This window comes from Numida meleagris, chromosome 3 (genome assembly GCF_002078875.1).
Source record: "Numida meleagris isolate 19003 breed g44 Domestic line chromosome 3, NumMel1.0, whole genome shotgun sequence".
NCBI classification, from domain to species: Eukaryota; Metazoa; Chordata; class Aves; order Galliformes; family Numididae; genus Numida; species Numida meleagris.
The window spans coordinates 57,079,508-57,100,334 of NC_034411.1; the positions used below are offsets into that span (position 1 = coordinate 57,079,508).

Sequence of the window (20,827 nt, forward strand, 5' to 3'; positions counted from 1 at the left end):
ATGTAAAATATTGAGTTTTTCAAAATTCATTAAAATATAGTTTCTCCTTCTCTGAAATTAAACAATAATTTAAACTCTGTCCAAATATAACTGTTTTTCCTCTATTACTGTCTTTAGATAAATATGTATTAATGTATACAAACCTAGAAAAACAAGATGCATACATTTTTGAAAGATGCATCGACCCTATGAGGGCCTGAGGAAAGTGGGGATCAGAAAGCCACATACTCTTAATGTCATGTCATTGAAGAACATCTATTCAAATATTATGGCTAGAGAAAGCCAAATGTAGTACTCATATAAAAACAATTCAGAGAATTCTGTTCAGATTGTGAAAATGACACCTCCCATAAATTCTTTAGGCATTACCACACCACAACTTAGTTAAAGGCAAAGAAGCATCTGATTCTTGCTTGAATATCAATTGATTGACTGCTGCTAAAAAACATTTAATGAGACTCACACTCAAAAGCTGAAAGACTATCTCATTTTAGCATCCTGAAATGCTGGTAACACAAAAAGTTCAAGAAGTAGAGTGATTTAAATAAATATTCCAAAATAATATTGTCAGTATCTACCAAATATACTACTAAACAGCTTTTACCTGCAGTAAGCTATTTACCAATTTCCTTAATCAGAAACACATTCAAAAACATTTTGAAGTATATTTGTGAGTAGTTGAGCTTTAATTTAATCCAAATGAAAAGTGCTGCACCATGGTAAATAATCCTTTACTTTCTCTAAGTATTTGAATACATATAAGCACCTGATTGCATGTGCAAACATATGTGCAGACATTAGAGATATATATAAACATAGATATAGCTATGAAACATCCATAACACAAGTAAAAAATATTATATATAGTAAGAGAGAAAGAGAGATGTATAAATAAATCTAATTTTGGTTTTGACTGGTCTGGATTTTGCAGTATTGTCGTCACTAATTTAAACAGCCATCCTGTATTTTTTTTACTCTGTACTGCAGGCAGTATTTTCTGTTTGTTTTGTAACAGTAAATCTAAATAAAGGTGGCTGGTGCAAACAAAAACATTAACAAGAAATAATATGTAGCATCTGCAAAGTGTCTGGCATGCTGAAGGTATTGTGTAAGTATTTAATAATAATTCCTCAAAACAGGCCTCAGGACCAGTAAGCATTTCCACCATCAGTGCTATAGGATAGGGAAACAAGTTACCAAGGCACAAAGCAAGTTGTCACCAAAGGCCTACATGGGGTACTGGAAACAACACCACCTTTTAGTAGCAGTGTTTATGTAAAGCTGTTCCAAACAACAGAAACTTAGAGATGGTAGTAGCTGCTCATAAATACCCTTTGTCTTCTCCACTACAGTGTTAGTTTTGACATAGTATTAAGAACGAACAAATTCAGATGTTGAAGAGTGGGTGAAAAACAGCAGATGAGGTCTACGAACTCAAGTTTTTATGATGATGAAAGACCAGTGTTTACTAGGGAAAAAATGGAGTATAATGAATTAATCTCATGTATTTCCGTTCGTTTCAAGCCTTATAATGCTGTTGCTTTCCACTGAAATCAGCTCAAACAGAAAAGATGCCTGTACCAGCAGTTTTCCTTCTTTTTTTAATGCTCATCATGCCTTTAAGGATTTTTCAGAATTTGAGGATGAACGGACACAGTACCATTGCAAAGTTCCCATCTTTCTGAGATTTCTTAGTCTTTACGGATGCATCTTCAGAATAAGTAGAATTTTTCTTCTTTTTAAGATTTCTTAGTCCTTAAGGATGTATCTTCATAACAAATAAAATTTTCATCTTTTTAACATTCCTTAGTCCTTAAGGATGAAGTCATCGCTTTCGTTTAAAACTGTCTACAATGAAGATGTTCCTATTGAGCTAGATGGGATGACAATGGCCTTGGAAAATTTCCCTAATGTATGTTTCATTCCTTCTTTCAGAGAATTCCGTCCTTCCTTGGTCATGAATATTTTCATTAATAAAACTAGAATGCTTTGAAGTTGGAAAGGTTATATCCACTGACTCGCTTGTTGAAATGACCTCTGGTCAATTCTTGTTAAGAACATTTTCGCTTATTACTACCAGAACTCTGGAAAATGCTGCAATGCATATGAGAATAAGTTTATCATAGCCTTGAAGTAAGCATTGTATTGTTGAGGATCTCTGTAAAAGATTTTTTGTATTTCTTTCTTCTTGTTAGAGGAACCACGCAAGAACAGATGTTCTCTTTTTCCTTGAGTATGTAAAAGTGAAGACTTCGATTTATTAACATTTTTTAAGACTGTCCATATTCTTGTTGAAAGGAAACTATTGCTCATTAACACCATGCAAAATAGAGTTTTGTTCTACTTCTAAACTTCTATTTCTACAGAAAAAATACAAAGTTAACTCTTCACATGAGATTTTGGCAGGAATGTCAGTATCCCATGTCTTCCAACACCACTACATTCAAACTGACATGACCCAAAACATAAAAACCAAGGTGTACCAAGAAAAAGCATAAGTTGATCTTCTAAGACCAGGACCTGTTCTCTGTTACAAACCTCTTTTAAGACTCACATCTAACACAGCGCATATAAAGAACCAGCCTAATTAGGAAAGGTAAAAAAAATACAATTAATATTAAAAATTTTAATTTTGCTGTATGACTACTTGCCTGTCTTCCCATTAAAGATCTCCAAAGCATGCGAATGGTGTTTTTCAAGAAATTCCCAATAAATTACACAATACATTCCTAGGTTGAAAGGGTTGACTGTATTTAAGTAAATATCCTCAAAATTTTCTAAATATTCCACTTAGATTGTTTTAACTCATGTTCTTAATATGACTAACAGCAGTCTCAACCAAGCTACCATCAGCTAGTGGGAACTAACCAAGGTTTACGATAGAGCCTTTATCCCATAGACTCTCAGTGCACAGACCTTTTGTGCATACCATCTGAAGTGCCAGCTATATATGATTTGTGGCAAAAATTAGTAGTCAAGATAAGAATAACCACTGAGATGAGAAATTTTAAATAAAGCAGGAGTACACAAGTGTAATTTCTGGCATTGTAATGATCTACGCAAGGTATCTGTACAGTGTTCGAAGTGTTGATGATACTCTGAGAAGTTATTAAATCTGTTTTACCATTTAAATTCTCTCTCTATATGAGTAAGTGAGGTCACATCTCTCCCATACTAGAGATGTTTCACTTATCTTTAATCATCTATAATTACTGTGTCTACTCAAATTTGGTCACGCACATTGCCTTTGTAGTCAACAGAGAGATAAGCAGCTCTCACTCATTTTAGAATAAGAAATGGAACTGGGGCTGGATAGTTAAACATAAGCTTTAGATGTCATCAAGAAGCACTACACAGTGTACCTGGAGAACCAAGACTGAAGGACAGACTTCTGTCAGATTCCATGGATACTATTACAAGAATTTCCTAACATACACTGCAGAAAGAATGGCTTTTCAAGTACATAAATTAAAGACATCATTGATAGAAGAGGAAAATGAAGATGTACTTACCAAGGAAAACAGAGGACTCACAGTAGTAGTAGCCATTGGGTTGCTTTTTTTTCAACATGGAGCAAAGATCGAAGCGATGCAGGATTTCATCTCCAAAATAATGGCTTTTATAATCTTCATACAGGCTCGAGTCAATTTTTTTCACCTTTAAATATCAACATAAAATTCAATTACAGATTCTGATAGAAGACTAAATTTTCACATTTAATGCCTAGTTTCCATTTTAACCAGAGGTATTGTTAGAATGGAAATTTGCTTCAAAATGAAAGAAGAATACTGAAACAATATTGTGCCAAATATTGTGTTTCACATAAGCAGTTACCTGCTACAGAACTTAAACAAAGGATTAAAAGTGTCATTACACCTCCTTTCTACTCATCCCTCTTCAGTCCTGTAGCATATAGAACACTGCAAGTGTTTTAATTTCAAATGGTTTGCAAGAATCTTCATGGAACACATAACTGTAAATTATTCTGCATGTCAGCACCAAGCAGGTTATTACAGAGAAAAATCTCAAATGTTTGTCAAGGGCAGTTTTTTGTTTTCAAAGTCATCAAACAGGAAAACATGTACTGGTTGTTTTTTTTTTCTCACAGACCCGACACTATGGGGACACAGGGTCTGTGATGGATGTACTTGCTGCTGTCCCCTGTGCAGGTGCCACTGGTAGGAAAGCTGAGTACATACCCCGCAGACAGGCAGAAGTGCAGAGGACATAGACATGGCTGGTCACTGAGAGTGCCCTTGCAAGATGCTGGTGCAACAGCACCCACAGATAGGGCAGACTGCGGACAGACACCAACTCACCTCAGCATCTGGCACTGAGACCTCACTGGCTCCAGCCACTGACACATCAGGCCCAGGGAACACACACGCTGCCCTAACTCCAAATTCACACACACCAATCCCTCCAGTAGCTGGCCCTTCATCCTTGCAGCACACACTCACACAGGACTGGGCGCAAGATTACGCAGAGAGCTGGTTAAGAGAGGATTTAATAAAACAGGACAGCCTCCAGTGGCCAAGCAAGTGCTGTTTTACATAAATCTTTGCAGCCTTTTTTGTCCCTCCTTTGTTTCTCCCAAATCCCCTTCCCCTGCACGTTCCTCCATCTGTTTGCACTCCCACCAACCCCCTTAACATCCTGGACCCTCAGGTTTACATCCCCAAGAGCTGCAATGTCCTGGTTTGCCTTTAGTTTCCTAGCAGCCCTGCAATTAGTGTCATTTGCAAGGTTTGTTTCTTGGTTTTGCCTGTGTTACATTTGCCTGTCATCTTTGTGTCTCTACACATTTTGTTTATGGCTTCCCTCTTCCCCTTATCATCCCATTTGACAAGGCCTTCTACTAGACAATCTGGTGGAAATAAACGTTCCCACACTTCAAGCAATCACTGTGACTGACTAGCTTTCGCTCTTGTTGCTGTCTCCCTAATTACGTTAGTCAGGTTTGTGTCTCTATAAGCCATTGTTTATGGCTTCCTCCATTTCTTATTATCCCCTTCCACACTGAAAAGGTCCTCCACCAGATGCCCTAAAGCAGATAGATGCTCTCTCCTTCCACATACCTTTACACTATATCCATTTGTCTGAGCAGTGCACTTACTCATTTCTTGAGATCCTTCACAGTTAATCATATGCAATATTTGTTCATTGGAGGCATTTCTACTGAGCTTTTACTTCAATAAAGATTCACTTCAGAAGAACCTTGCTTCTCTAAGTATCTGCACATTTGGTTCTGTCATCTAAAGTCTTCTTTAACAAGGTCAGAAATGTCTTTCTAGTTCCTTAATCTCTGAAATGATGACATCTAGTGGTGGATGTTCTCCATTTAGGGTACACAATCTTCTTGCAAGTTTATGTGGATTCCAAACTCACTTGTTATTTAAAATATGATATTCTATGGCTAAATTAGTTCTTAGGTACTAAGGTTATTTTGAAACTAAATCATCAGTCAGAGCTCTCTGGCTGACAGTTCTTTGAAATACGTTCAGACATCCATCAGTAATTTAAAGAAAGACCTTTTCAGCCAGAAGAATGCTTGTCAAAATGTGAAGCCTCAAGTACTTGCTGAAGAAAATGAGGGAGAGATGAAAGGAAGAGATCAAGATCATCGCTTCATGCTCCAATGAGAAACAGCATTGACGAGAGGCTGAGATGGTGCTTGTCGAAAACAGATTGGTCATGAGTGAATCAGATGCTAAATGGTCAGGAACTGAGTTTTGCTGTTGACACATTACTGAAATACATTTGGAAAACTGAATGATACTTGTAGTAAGTTGGAGCAATTGATGAAGCCCTGCCTGCAATGGCTGCAATGAGGCGCTGATGGCAAAAGGATGAAACAATGCAGGTGTATGGGAAGGTCATGGTTCATTTATTTGAACGTGCCTGGAGCAGTGGAGAAGAGGAGCTGTTCCCACATGAAAAAGCTACAGACGCTTGATTACAAAGATGTGCTATACTTGGGTGCCAGGTGGGGAGGAAGAAGACATCCGGCCCCTGAGGCAGCTACGGAGCGAGTGGAGTCCTCTGGCATGATACGGCCGCGAAAAGGGCCCGCATTGCAGCATGCCCCGCACACCAGCAGGCCCCGCCGCCAGGCGAGGGCAGGGCTGGCCTCGCAGCGGCCAGCGGCGGCGCTGCGGGCCGGGTGGAGCTGTTCGGCCCCGGCGCAGGACCTCCCTGACAGGCGGGGACGCAAGCTCCTGCCCGGCAAAGGGAAGAGGGAAGGAGGAAGGGGACGAGATAGAAGTTGCGGCCTTCACACGGCCCCAGTGAGCTGTCCACGGATGAGCGAGGAGGATGAGTGGAGGGCACGGAGCAGAGCTGGAGGCAGAAAGCTGGCTGTGACTGTGGCCTCTGTAGGGGAAACTGGCTGACCTCTGCAGCAAACGTTTATTTGCCTGCAAAGAAATTGGCCCTGTGTGAAGAAGGAGGTGCGTAAATACCCAGGTAGGACCAGCTGACCAGTCCATGCAGCTGCATATTTGCGAGGCACTGTGGTCAATGTGCGTGGGCTTCCCGTACCTCTGCAGGCAGATGGTAAAGCTGCACAGCTCACTTCCCTGAAATGTTGGGTGCAGATCAGAGTTACTGAGGTTGGGAAGGACCTCTGGCAATCGCCTAGCTGCCCCCTGCCTCAAGGCAGTAGCCCACAGCAGGTTGTGCTGGACTGCATCCAGTCAGGGTTTGAATATCTCCAAAGCTGGAGACCCCACAGCCTCTCTGGACAAATCCCAGTCTATAAAACTTAAAGACAGACAGTCTTCAAGTTATACCTATTATGTTTGAGCTTCTGAGCTCAGTACCTAAAGGTGGTTTAGAGTTTCTCACACTATGGATTGTAGCAGAATGGAGCATGGAACATTGTGAAAGGTTTGAAGGGTGTGACAATACTTACTAAAATAAAATACGTGAAGAAAAACTATAAAATGATTCCAACATTGCTGGAAGTAGCTCAGTTACAGCTTCCTTAAAAGCAAGATGCATCTATAGTTAATGGCTGCATCTTTTCACCTGAACTGGTAACATCTGGCTTTAATTTCTGGCAGCATCTTAGTTTCTCCAGGGCTGGAATAATGAGTAATAACTTGTTGTCAATTAAAATTAGTTTTCAGGACGTTTTGGATGAGTTGTGAATAAAAATTTTGTTCTCCAATAGAATGAGTGCCACATCAGCTACCAGTTGTCCCTTGCCACCACTGCTTGTGTCTGAACAAGAGGAGCAAGAGTGTTCTGAGACACATATGTCTGTCTTGTGGTATGCAGGGCAGTTTGCAGTTGCTTACTACGATACAGAAGATTGCTCAGTTTACTTCATGCCTGACACACCTGATAGTGAAGGCCTTGATCTACTGCAAAAAGTGACTGGGGAAGTTCATCCTAAATGCATAGTGACAAGTGCAAAACAGGACCAGAATATTGCCAGTTTCCTGACCAACCTAGCAGACAGTGATAGTGATAAAGGAAAAACAGAAATTGTCCTGTTTCCTAACACAGATTTTGGGCTAGAAGTCAGCAAGCAACGAATCCTATCTAGACAATTTCCATTTATCCCATCCCATATGACTGCAACAGAAAAAATTCTTTACTTGTCCTCAGTCATCCCTTTTGAGAGCCCACTCATGATAAGAGCCTTAGGGGGACTCCTTAAGTACCTAGACAGGAGAAGGGTTGGAGTTGAACTAGAAGAAAGCAGTACTGTTGTTCCTGTTTTGGCCTTTAGAAAGTTCATGCTGTCAGAAACTGTGAATATAGACCAAGACACTTACTGTGTCCTACAGATATTTAAAAGTGATATCCATCCTTCTGTGTATAAGCTTTCTAGTGGATTAAAAGAAGGATTCAGTTTATATGGGATTTTAAACCGCTGTAGGTGCAAACGGGGAGAAAAACTTTTGAGGCTGTGGCTTACACGACCTACTCGGAACTTGACAGAGCTGAACAAACGGCTGGATGTTATCCACTTCTTCCTGTTGGCTCAGAACCATGAAACAGTCCTTACCCTTCAAGACTGCCTCAGGAATATAAAAAATGTGCCTCTTATTCTAAAAAGAATGACTCTATCCCATACAAAAGTTAGTGACTGGCAAGCACTCTATAAGACAGTGTACAGTGCGTTGTGCCTTAGAGACACATGTCGCTCTCTGCCCCATAGTATTGAACTCTTTCAGATTATTTCACGCGTCTTCACTGATGATCTGCAATACATTGCTAGTCTAATCAGCAAAGTGGTGGACTTTGAAGGCAGCATCTCACAAAACCGCTTCACTGTTAGACCCAATGTGGATCCCACCATTGATGAAAAGAAGCGAAGGCTAATGGGTCTTTCAGACTTTCTTACAGAAGTGGCACAAAAAGAACTGGAAATGTTGGACAACCACATTCCTTCCTGTTGTGTGATCTATATTCCTTTGATTGGGTTCCTTCTCTCCATTCCACGGCTGCCAAGTATGGTGGATAAAAGCGACTTTGAAATTGAAGGCTTGGACTTCATGTTCTTGTCAGAGGATAAACTGCACTACAGAAGTGCTAGAACTAAGGAGCTAGACAGCCTGCTGGGTGACTTGCACTGTGAGATAAGAGACCAGGAAACACTTATTATGCACCAGCTGCAGACAAAGATCTTGGAGAAGTCTGAAGTACTTAACAGCGTGATTGAGTATACCGCACACCTAGATGTGCTGTTGGCTTTGGCAGTGATGGCCCGGGAGAACTCCTACTGCCGGCCACGCTTTACTCAGCGCCATGGCTTCCACATCAAGGATGGAAGACATCCACTGATGGAACTATGTGCAAAAACATTTGTGGCTAATCCTATGAACAGTGGTGAGGCTACCAGACGAATAAAGATAATCACAGGGCCCAACTCATCTGGAAAGAGCGTCTACTTAAAGCAAGTAGGTCTTATAATATTCATGGCTCTAATTGGCAGTTATGTGCCTGCAGCAGAGGCAGAGATTGGAGCAATTGATGGGATTTACACAAGAATCCACACTAGGGAATCAGTTTCTGTAGGACTCTCCACATTCATGATCGATCTTAACCAGGTTGCCAAGGCAGTAAACAACGCTACAGAGAGGTCCTTGGTACTTATTGATGAGTTTGGTAAAGGGACCAACACACTAGATGGTCTGGCCCTTCTGGCTGCTGTGCTGAAGCACTGGATCAATCAAGGAACCCAGTGTCCGCAGGTCTTTGTCTCCACTAATTTTCACAGCTTAATGCAGCTGGAACTCTTGCCTGACACGCCTCTTCTGGAATACCTGACAATGGAGACCCACCAAGATGGAGATGAGTTGGTGTTTTTCTATCAGATCAAACAAGGAGTATCCACTGTTAGTCATGCTGCCAACATTGCTGCACTAGCTGGAATGCCTGCCAAAATTATTGAAAGAGGAATGGAGGTATCAGAACTGATTCGCAATGGAAAAGCTATCAAACGTATTGATCATCCTTTGAAAGGAGACCAGATGGAAAAATGTAAGACTGTTGTTGAGAAGTTTCTTAGCCTAGACCTTGATGATCCCAATGTGAACTTAGAAGAGTTTATGCATAAAGAGGTGCTGCCTTCTGCAGCCTCAATTCTATAGCATGGCTATGTCTGAAAGCAAGTATTACAAGGTATCTGCCATGTTCAGTAGGGTGGTTCTGTAATTTCAACAATAATGACTACGACTAATGCCTCACACTACATTTCACTTTTAAAAATTGTCTACAGTGTATGTCATTTCTTATTCTTGTTTAAAGTAAGTATGGAAGTTATATATCTCTGTAGTATGGTGCATGATATGAAAGCAGGAAGACAGAAAGAGGAGAATTCAAGAACCTCTTCCAGCTGTTGGACCATGCATTTCAGCCCCTATTGTTAGATCCTCAGACTGAAAAAATGCTGTAGAAAAATCAAAATATTCCTGCTGGTCTCATAAGACTATAAAAGCAAAGTGTTTGTTGTTTTGTGTAGTGTCAAAGTGATCGTTTCAGTCATTTTAGGATCATCATCAAAAGATCACAAATAAGTATGTGTCTTGGACTCCCAGATCAGCAAATAACAGTTGTTACAATACAAACTACTAAAGTAGACACTGATTAATGAAAATATAGAGGGATTTAATGAGCTCTGTGGCATTTAATAAAGCTGCATTTCTGGCCATAATGGCAGAGAGATTCCAAGAGTTGATATAAAAAGACTGGAAGTCAGAATCAGTGGGGTCCGACTACAGGGGAAGCACTTCAGTTTTGTTGAGAATCACTTTCTTCTTTTAAGGTCCTGCAGAGTAAGAGTATGTAACTATGCTCTGTGAGTATAAAAACAAAATTACAAGTCCAGGAAATGGTAAACTATACTAGGGATATAAGACAGAGACCAGCATGTTATAGTTTTTCAAGTACTGAGTAAAACTTAAAAGATTAATACCAGAGCAAAGGGAGCCCGTTTCACTTCTGTCAGTGCAAAGGATCTTCGCTGAACATAGCATTTGATGATTAAGTATGCAAAAAGTATTCATGAACAAGTGAACAAAGGGGAGGTGTGATATATAACTACCACAGAAGCAATAACCTTCCCTGCAATAGCATAAGTGCCTTAGATTCGTTATCTAAATAAGACAGAAAAGACATTAGATAACTGACTGCCAAAACATGCTGTAACTGCTAACAACATTGCAAATCAAAGATAATCAGCAGATATATTGTATCTCTCTTCAGCCCTACTTGATTTCAAGAAGCCAAGAATCCACCATCACTATTTCAAGAGAGAAAAATTACATGAGAAAAAAATATTTATAATTACTGGTACTAAACATCTTATCTGTTTGCTATGTTTCAGTGAAGACAGCAAAAAGATGAATGTGAGTGTCCATCAAAAAGATCTGAAATCAGAGACAATTCAGTGCAGGCTCAGTGCAGAATTTCCTCCTTTATGATGTCCATTTATGATACTACAAAATAAGTAACTTTTGTTATCTCTAATGAAACTAAGATAGTGACAAAAGTTTAATATAAATTACATTAAAAATACAAGAGTAAAGGACCATAATGATACTGCCTGCAAAGTAACATATAAAATCTTGGTGATATTACCACTGAAGTTGAATGGTAGCAGTGAAAAGGCCATATACTATACTTACAAGTGCTGTTTACATATTTTTCTCACAAATATATTCTTTTACTAATTATACATAGTGCAATCTAAATATGTGCTGCACAGAGGAATATCATATGTTAAATGTTCTTAAATTGTATTTTTGGAATACTTTCTTGCCAACCTATGCCTGGGCTAAGAAAATACAGCTTTTTAGTTAAGCAGATGCCATCTGAGCAATGTAGCTGTCAGTCATCTACTAACAAATCCATTTAATCGTATTTGCAGTTCTGGCAGCAGTATGTACTAAAAGATCTCTGAATATTATACAGCATTTATCAAGTATGTCTCACAACATTCCCTGAAATAAGTAGCAGATGAATGAAAAACAGAGGGGTTGTGACTGACCTACAGCAATGTAGCAGGGTAGTGAGGGAAGCAGGAATAGAAATGTTATTTTTAAATGTAAAACGCGGTTACTTCTTTCACTGTGTTTCAGTTGTTCTTTGTACAGAAGATAATAATACTAACCCAATATTCTTATCGTCCAAATCAGCTGTGGAAACAACTAGGCATGTGCAAGTAAATTATCTCCCTTTGTCTCATTCCAAAGGACACCCAAAGGCACACTGTGCCTTCTTATTCTGGGGAAGTTTTCCAAGGCACATTTGATTTCAGGATTGTCAAACTGAATGTAAAGAATGAGTTGCTCCCACTTCTGAGCAGTTAAGAAAGTTCTTTAACCTGAGAAGCTGAGATGGCCTCAGACAGCTCTTTCCTTATCCACTTTATCTGAAATGTTATCCTTTACTAATTTCTATTTCCAAGTTTTGTTGTTGTTGTTGTTGTTGTTTTTACATTTATAATTTTATCTTTTTTTAGCTTAATGCTGTGACTTCAAAGAGGAAAGCTGTTTTCTTGAGATTTTTATTAACTTTGAATTCTCAAACTCTTTTAAATTGTAAATACCCGTGACAACTTTGGAAAGTTAAAGTCTTCTCAGAAGATATGTATCTTACAAAATGTAAAAAGATTTTTTAAATTATTTTTTCCAAAAGGAAATGTTGGTGGAATGTAGATGTCATTATAAGGAGAATGGTTTGAAGTATTGATTCAAATTAGGAATTTCACATTTAAAAAAATATTAATGTATTTTTGAAGCTGTAGCTGTGAACTAAAGTCAACTACTCTGTTCTGTTTGCTCTTTTATATGGTTTCTCATGCCATCTTCATCCACTCTCCATTTCTTGTTTTTCATGCTGTTATATAATCTGAAAATGCAATCCAACATTATGTTAAAATGTACTACAAAATAAATAGAATTTCTGTGTTTCACATTGTTACTTATTGTTGTCAGGAAATGCAGGAAACTATCTTACTAAATGTATGGACACAATTAAACTAAAAATGATAGAGAAGACTGATGCTTATGCCAGACAGTGGGTTGACAGACAAAAATTCCTGATAATTTACAGATTTTTAATACATAATAGCTTTCTAAACAGTGCATCTTTAGAATACTATATGTATTATCCAGTATTATGGAGGACTAAGGAAGATGATTTGAAATGACACTGACCTGGTTCTGTCAGTAGCTGTGAATATCAGAACACAGAAAATATGTATTCTGGCCAATACTTCATGCAAGGTAGGTGAATGTAAAAAAAAAAAAAAAAAAAAAACCAGAATGGCAAAAAAGCACCTTGATTATCTGAGATGTTTTAACAGAACAGTTCCATTGATGAACAGACAATATTCCACAAGAGCTGTGGATTTTTAAAATGAGAATTTTAAAAAGCAGCTGTTAATACAAGCAAAAGCTTCAGCGTACAATTTTATGAGCTATAACGCACCACATACAACCTGCAGATGAGTCCTTGTGTTTGCTTCAGAGCAACTATGCATTATGTCCCTGAAGCCACTTAATGTATCTCAGAACTCATTCCATCTTCCAGCTAATTTCACAATATTCCTTAATTAGGATCTTCACCTTTCGTATTTTATAGGTTTTTTTCTCATGAATAAAGTACTTTAATGTTTGCTAAATCAACTGACAATAATTATACTATGTACTATAATTATTATTTTTAGAAAATATTTCTTCTGAAAATTACTTGCCAGGGCAATGTTGAAAGGTTACATAAAACATTTTATTGCACTGCTAGCAAAGAAATTTTATGGAGATATATCTTATGTTAAATAATAAATTACTGTTAAATTAGTGTGAAATAAAAAGCTAGGTATGCTATTATTGCTTCTCTATATTTCTCATCATAGTTATTGTAACTTACTTCCATGCTTGTCTATTTTTTCTTGCCTAAAGAAAGCTAATAAATGGGGAAGAAATAGATACCGGCAAGAGAATATAATGCTGCATTTCATCACTACTATGTAATTCACCAAAAAATACTGAATCAAGAGAAATGCACATCTGCATTTCATGCATAATATAAATTCCCCTGTTCATCTGCTTATATTCTCCCACGTAGTAACCAAACAGTATCCACACAAGCAGCATATAAATATTGTGACAGCATCTCTAACTATGTAATCTACACATTAGTACTAATTCTGTAATTTTGAACAAGTAATTCCATCTTTTGGCTTTGCATAGTTTCACAAAAGAAAACAGGCTATGATTTTACTGTAATGAGAATATCAAGAGTATTAACCTATAGTACAGTACATGACTACTTTTTACATGGTAGACATAGTTCTTATTCCTTCTAACATACCGGTATTTTAAAGTCTTACCTCTTCAGCTGGCTACAAAGATGTACAACTATGATGCTACAGCATAAGCAACTTCTTCGTTCATCCACAAATTAAACTTTCTAGATTGCTGCTGAGCTATGTGAAATGTGAGCTCACCTGCTTACGTAGCTCTGTTGATTTTGACAACTTCATAAAGGTCAGATGGGGCTTAAAAGCTCTTTCTTCTCCTGCCAAGATGCCCTTTTCTTGAAATATCTTCCTCATAGTCTCTGAGGGGGGAAGAAAAACGTAGAGGAACTCAGATATTATAACACAGAATGCTTAAAAATGTGTTTTCAAGTGTAGTATGAGTCACATCCATGCCACAATTAAAAAAAAAGTACCAAAAGGCAGAGAGAATGCTATGGAACTTCAAAGGTACGCTCTATTTCATGTGAAAACGTTTTTGCATTTGCAATTAATATAGGTCACAAATTTGGCATTAGTAAGATAATGGCAGTTAAATAGCAGTCTATGCTACCTTCCTTTGCCATCAGATTCAAACAGTTCAGGAGTTATTCTCACTTAAAAGAGTTTTGCAAACTTCAGGAAAACTCTGATTATATAACAAAATTCTCTGTGTTTAAAAATGTTCTGTGGTAAGCCCTATTACCTCTATTTGGGTAATATCCCTCTTGGACCAAAGGAAACCTGAATTAGGAAGCTATAAAATCTGTCACTGAATTTACATGGCAGAGCTGGAAGACATGTTAAGTATACTGAAGTTAGATTCTTTTTGTTCTACTTTTTTATGCTTCACTGTTGCTTTTGAAGTTGTTTTCCTATTTTTGAAATACACAGCAAAGGTGAAAGCAACTCTGCTACACAGACCTAGCTTACCATATCACAGCTAATCTGCCCAATATGTTTTGTTTCTTGGAAATAAAAATCAGTGTAATTTTTGAATTAGGCTTCATTTTTAAACTGAAATACTGTAAATGAAAAAATTCTGTTGTAATTTTGAAGGTTTAGATGAAATAGATAAAACCTGTGGCAAAAAAATAATACTGGCAAATAGAATATTCCTATTACTGAAAAAACAGAAAAACTACTAACGTTTTTTTCTTTGCAAATACAACTTAAAATTTTTCACTAGCTCTAAGTATAGATGTCACGCACTACCCTTGAGCTAAAATCAAAATAGGAAAAAAACAATCCTATCAGATGAATTTAATCAACTCTTACTATAATCATGTATTTGCAGCAACATGCATTACTTCTTGGTTAAATGCTTAAGCTGTATCAGAAAGATCCAGTGCATTATTCTCCTGCCTGGAAGGAAATGCATTACATTGGGAAGTGAAAAGCATAGCAAGATGAAAACAGGGAAGGCCCATCAAACCGAAATTCAGGCGTATAAAGCTGGCTAGCACAAGTCTGCCAGTTCACACTACTGTTATCTTTTTGTTTGTTTGCTATAGTAAATATTTGCGAGGTACTTTGAAATCACACAGAATAAGAGATTTTACAAGCTTGTGCATTACTTCACAACAGAATAGTTCTAAAATAACCTCAGAGCGTTCTCTTCAGATCTGTGGGTCGTAATTCTCTTCTTATTCTCTACTGCATACGATTTATAAACTTGGGCTCCACAGTCTATGCAACTGAGGTTTGGATTTTGAAAGAAGCCAAGGAAATCAAAGAGCCAAATACAATCTCCTAAAGAGGGACACTTGAAAATTCTCTTTGAGCCTCCATTCTCCACTTATGAGAGGCTTATGCATTTCAGAGGAAGAAAAAAAAAAAAGCCTATCCTTTTTTTTCTAACTCACAGGGTGCTGAAAGGCCAATGGGATTAAAAACTGTGAAGAATTTAGATGATGGTAATAGCAGCTAATTACTATCAGATGCCAAAAAGTAACCTACTAGAAGTTAAAATTCTACCTTTTCAGGCAGAATATATAACCCATCAAAACAATTTTCCCTTTCCCTTCTGTATAAGACATTTTAAAATTGGAAGGCAGATAAATTTCACTTGAACAGAGACAAAAAGTTCTAGAGACCCCATGAAGCTCTTTCGTTTTTTGCTGAAGCTAGAATTGGGTCTCTGGTGGAAAACTAGACAGCTGGAGAGAAGATTTGGCTGTGTGACAATGTAAATGGTCAGTACTGAAGCCAGTTTTTTTCCGTAGCCAGGTAAATTCAGGCAAATCCCCGATACACCGTTCAAAACACAGGTAACAGTATGAACAGTCACTTGCCACTGTGGTAGTCAGTAAAATTAGACTTGGTTTCACTCTGCTTTTTGAGTCTCCACTCATTTACCATCTACATTTATTTCTTGGAGTTACTACTATACTACCCAGTCAATGGAGTAAAACAAACATTTTTAATGACAACTTTTGTAATAAACATTGAGAAAACAAAGATGAGAAAGGCACCAAAATTTAATTTTTAAGTGAATGCCAGGGTTTCAGAATCAGCTACTAGAGTTCTCTTTCTGCAGGACGTATTCATACACTGCATGTAAATAGAGAAGGAGGTGGAGGTACGATGCAGCCCAAGAGATGAAGTACAAAACTGATCTGGACTTCGTTCCCACAAATGAAACAAACCCATTGTGTTACTCTGGATGATCATTACGCTTTTCTCATTTAATTCTTCTATTTACATGAGAAGATTGTATAAAAGTGCAAATGTGTGTAAATATATGTATATATGCAAATATTACAGAATCATAGAATGGCTGAGGTTGGCAGGGACCTCTGGACCCAACTGCTCTGACCCCTCAAGCAGGGCTGCCCAAAGCAGGCTGCCCAGGCCCACGTCCAGACAGTTACTGAAGACTGCCAATGAAGGGACTCCACAGCCTCTCTGGGCATCCTGTGCCAGTGCTCAGTAGAGAAGTGTTTCCCCACATTCAGACCAAACTGTATTTCAGTTTGTTCCTATTTCCTTCCACCCTCTGACTCCCTTCTTCCCTCCCTCTCTCCCTCTCCATCCAAATGTGTAAACATATGTATACACAGGCATAACTTCCGTATAGATCTACAGATATACGATAGATCTATGCATCTGAGTGTCTCAGTCTACTGTCTACAGCTATAGACATGTGACTATACACAAGATCAGCTTACCTACCTGTATTATTTTTTGTCTGTGGGAAACATTTCTACATTTGCACTGGATCCCTGCTAAGCTGTTATACAGCTGTGCACACAAGTGTTCATGAACAATAGATTAACATATCAAAACAGATGACTAAATAGATGTTTGCTGCTTATTCAAATTGAGATGCGGAAGTTCAAATTAAGCCATTTAGTAATTCTGTGCATGTATTTCTGTGCTTCCAATGGCCAGCTTATTTTCTGATGTTGGTAAGCTGAGTAAATGCTGAATAAAGCATTATACTTACTTAAAACTGACATGGTCGGTAACAAACTCATTTTCTGCTTCCTTTATTTGGCTCTCTGAACAGCATCATTTGGGGATTCCTTGACTTTGAAATTCCAGCAAAGGATTAGTCTTATTAAAAACAAGTTCATGCTACCCTGTGATAGTCTCATGGATTGTAGTCTTCTTTTTCTCTCCTAAGAAGCTCAACTCTTCTGCCACCATGTCTTATGCCAGGCATGTCTTATCTCTCCCCTCTGCAATTAAGATCTGTGGTGATGAAGATGTGCACCTCTAGACATACGTCCCTAATTCCTCTTAAGAGCCGGTGTCACAGCAGTAGTTTGGCCAATCATGGGATTTAAAACACAGTGTTTTCAACAAGGTAGACTAATTATGATGGTACTATAAATGCGTGTTACAGTGGGGCAGTAAAGCACCTACACTTTATACTGCTGAACAGCAGCCACATAGCGTGGGTGTCTTCATTTTGTGCTAAACAAACAAATTTTATTTCTGTTTCTAATCATCTTTTCAAATTCATCTTTTTTACCTAACTGGCAATCCTAATAAAGAAAAAACATAATGAAACATTGCTGTAAAGTAGAAAACAACTTTGGAGAGAGACTGCAGTTTTAAATTTGATCTATTTACGTGTGTATGCATGTGCCCATGCATGTTCCCATGGCGATCAGACATAACCTTCTCACTCAGCTTTGTCGTGGCATAGATCATTATATAAATATCACAGGCTCGAGAGATTGGCCACATTTATCGGCACTACAAATAACCTCAGTTGTATAGTTGTATAGTACACTTGGACATTTTGCAGGTTAAGGTGACTTAGAAATATAATTGCCACAATGTCCCTTTCCTCAGAGATAATTAAAATAGAAAGAAATCTGAGGAGATGGAGGGGAAAGAAAGAAACAAAGCAAAATGTTATTCTGAGAGCACAGGAAGAGTAGAAGATAATGTAATGCTATTAATATCTATGCGCCCCTCTGAGGAAGTATCAAAAGGAGGGCTTTAAAAGAACAGGAGAAGGAAGCATGGATGTTGTGGGCAGGAGAAAGTTCCAGGCTTACGGGACATTATGTAAGGGGGTTTGAAGACTGAACAAGTACACGAAGGTTAAACTTCATAATGAGAACTGCCTGAATTGAAGGCAAGCAGAGGCCAGTGACAAGAACAACAGACAGACAATGCGCATGGGTCTGAGCATCTGCCATCTTTCCCTCAGAAGTAACATTACTAGCTGGACTGAAAAACTAACAAGATCTGTATTTTCCTTTATTAGTTTCAGGGTGACCAGCATTTGCAGCTTCAAAGTATACCCTCAAAAAGTTAAGGCTATTTTTCACAAGCTCAGAGGCTTCCTGGAACAAATTTTTAGACAGCTTTCAGACCATCTTTCATGCAATTTGAAGTACTCCGCAATATCATTTTGTACATTATTTTTATAATGTCAAAATTACTGAATGTCATCTGCGCCTCTTATATTGGATGTAGCTGAATCCATTAGACAACTGCTTTCCCATAATTAGACCTGAAATGCGATACATGAAACTTGTCCAGAATAGCTATAAAGTGGAAAGGCTCAAAAATTCAACAGCTAGATCAATAGAGAATTATTCATAGAAAAATTGTACATTGGACAATATTCCATAATAGCCCTCTTCTTTTCCAAGATTTCATTGATATGGAAAACTATTATGTACATAGATTTTCTTCCAGTCTATTAATTTCTGCTTGTCTCTAAACCACGTTCCCTAAATTTAAAGATTTAGTAGAATTATTTCTGACTATACACTTACAACTGGAGACATAGGGGAAGCTAAGCGTTGCTAACTTACAATTATAACTTCAACATGCTAAGTTACACCAAATTTTTTAAATTCCGAGTTGTTTTTTAAAGAGAGTATTTTATTGGCTACCAGCTAGCAAAGGTTTGGGTTTTACAAATAAGGTCTTCTTGTCATCCTCACTTTCACAGTGAGCATAACACACTCATAAAGCCTCACAAGGCCCAATTTGCAGGCCAGTGAACTCTAAACCAAGCACTTCAGATGATCAAATTTTTCACAAACTCAAGAGAGGTGAGCAGCAAGCTAAAAAAAAATATATAGAAATCATGTTATTCTTGGAATAAATAACTCCATGCTGCTGCATCAAGCACTAAGCATCTCTAGTGCCTGTAAGTTAGGACCCTTAGCAGGGTAGGAAAGATTGTATCAGACTGAGGAGTAGCCCTAGCTACTGTTGGACAAGAGCTATTGACTCATGAATAGCTCACCAATACTAGAATCTCCTATGAAAAAACTGGTGTTTAAACCAGGATCAGTCATTCCCTCATGTGCTTTTGTCTCTAGAACATAAGAAAAGCAAAGGCCTTACTTTTCTTCTCTCTGTATCAAAAATGGCTACTTTTACTCCCCATCATCTGCAGCATTTCTCTAAATTGTCAGCTTTGCACTGTACCAGCAGGCAAGCCACAGTCAAGGCTATTTCCCAGCAGTTCTTCCATGGTTACTTGGTTCCATACTAGGCTTTTCCACAGTGAGTTGTCACCATACCGCACCATACCACTATCATGCACCAGTGAGCTATATAGTTCTTTCAGACATGTGTCAGTAGTAACCATGTGTTGTTCTCTTTGTCTCCATCATTACACAGGTATATAGAAGAGAAATGTGCTCATTCATTAAGATCCAAGGAGTACCTGGATCAAGCAATCCCCACTTTATACACAGATGCCAATATGTAAGGTAACCCTGACAAGACAACAATAATGTGAAGGCTCAAAGTGCTAAACTGAAACAGAAACTTATGTTGGATTTCTTGATGGAACTCAGTTCCTATAGTGGTTTTAATTCATCCCAATACTTCCTAAATGTTTGTCACCATGACAAAAGAATCCCCCTTATTACTTGCCCTCTCTGTACTTTCCTGAAAACGCCCTCATTATAGAGTCAAATAATATTTTTGCATTTTTCTCAACAAACTAGAAACTTTTTTTCATTCTGCCTCCTCCCATGCAGCTGGTCCTGAATTTTAAGGCCCCATCTGAAGTGTAAGTACAGTGAGCTGAAGGGCGAGAAGCACTGCCGTACAGCTTCCCAAAGCCAGGCCCCATCCCAGTCCAATGCTCCTCCTACCCCCTTCAGCCTCTTTTGCTGGTCACAGCATTAAACATTCCCTAATGAATAACTAACAAAGTACCACGCTCAAGAGCTTATTAGTATTTAATAACTATTACCTATTGGAGGACAAACTCATAAAATTAACTGGTGCTAAACTAAGCCCTAATGGTAATTGTTTATTTTCACTAAAATGTATGCCTCTTTTGTCAGCATTTGTCTGCTCAAAGGGCCTAAAATGAAAACCGGCGTGTAGCAAAAGGCTTAGTTAGAAAAGGCTGCATGCAGAAAACTATATGTCGACGGTTTACGGGCGTTAGGCCCGATTCCGTGACAAAGGGGACGGGGGACCCAAGGGCCCACGTCCCGGGAAAAGGGGATAGGGGAAAAGGGTAGGGAGATGGCCCTGAGAGCAAAGAACAGCGGCAACAATCTGAGGAGAAAACAAACTAATTTACTAAATAAAATATCGGAATGCAAAACAACACACTATAATACAATATAA

General features: G+C 38.3%; 2 protein-coding genes across 2 annotated transcripts in view; one reads left to right on the forward strand and one right to left on the reverse strand.

Annotated features, from left to right (window-relative positions):
- The window catches only part of AKAP7 (A-kinase anchoring protein 7), a 75,349-nt gene that overhangs the window by 37,312 nt on the left and 17,210 nt on the right, over positions 1–20,827 (reverse strand). The window contains 2 exon segments of the mRNA XM_021391238.1: positions 3,513–3,657; positions 13,967–14,079. Coding sequence (XP_021246913.1) covers positions 3,513–3,657; positions 13,967–14,079 — 258 coding nt within the window.
- On the forward strand, positions 3,664–12,721 carry MSH5 (mutS homolog 5). Its single transcript, XM_021391237.1, has 2 exons — positions 3,664–6,465; positions 7,175–12,721. The coding sequence occupies exon 2, from the start codon at positions 7,176–7,178 to the stop codon at positions 9,603–9,605; it is 2,430 nt and encodes an 809-aa protein (XP_021246912.1). The 5' UTR covers positions 3,664–6,465; position 7,175; the 3' UTR covers positions 9,606–12,721.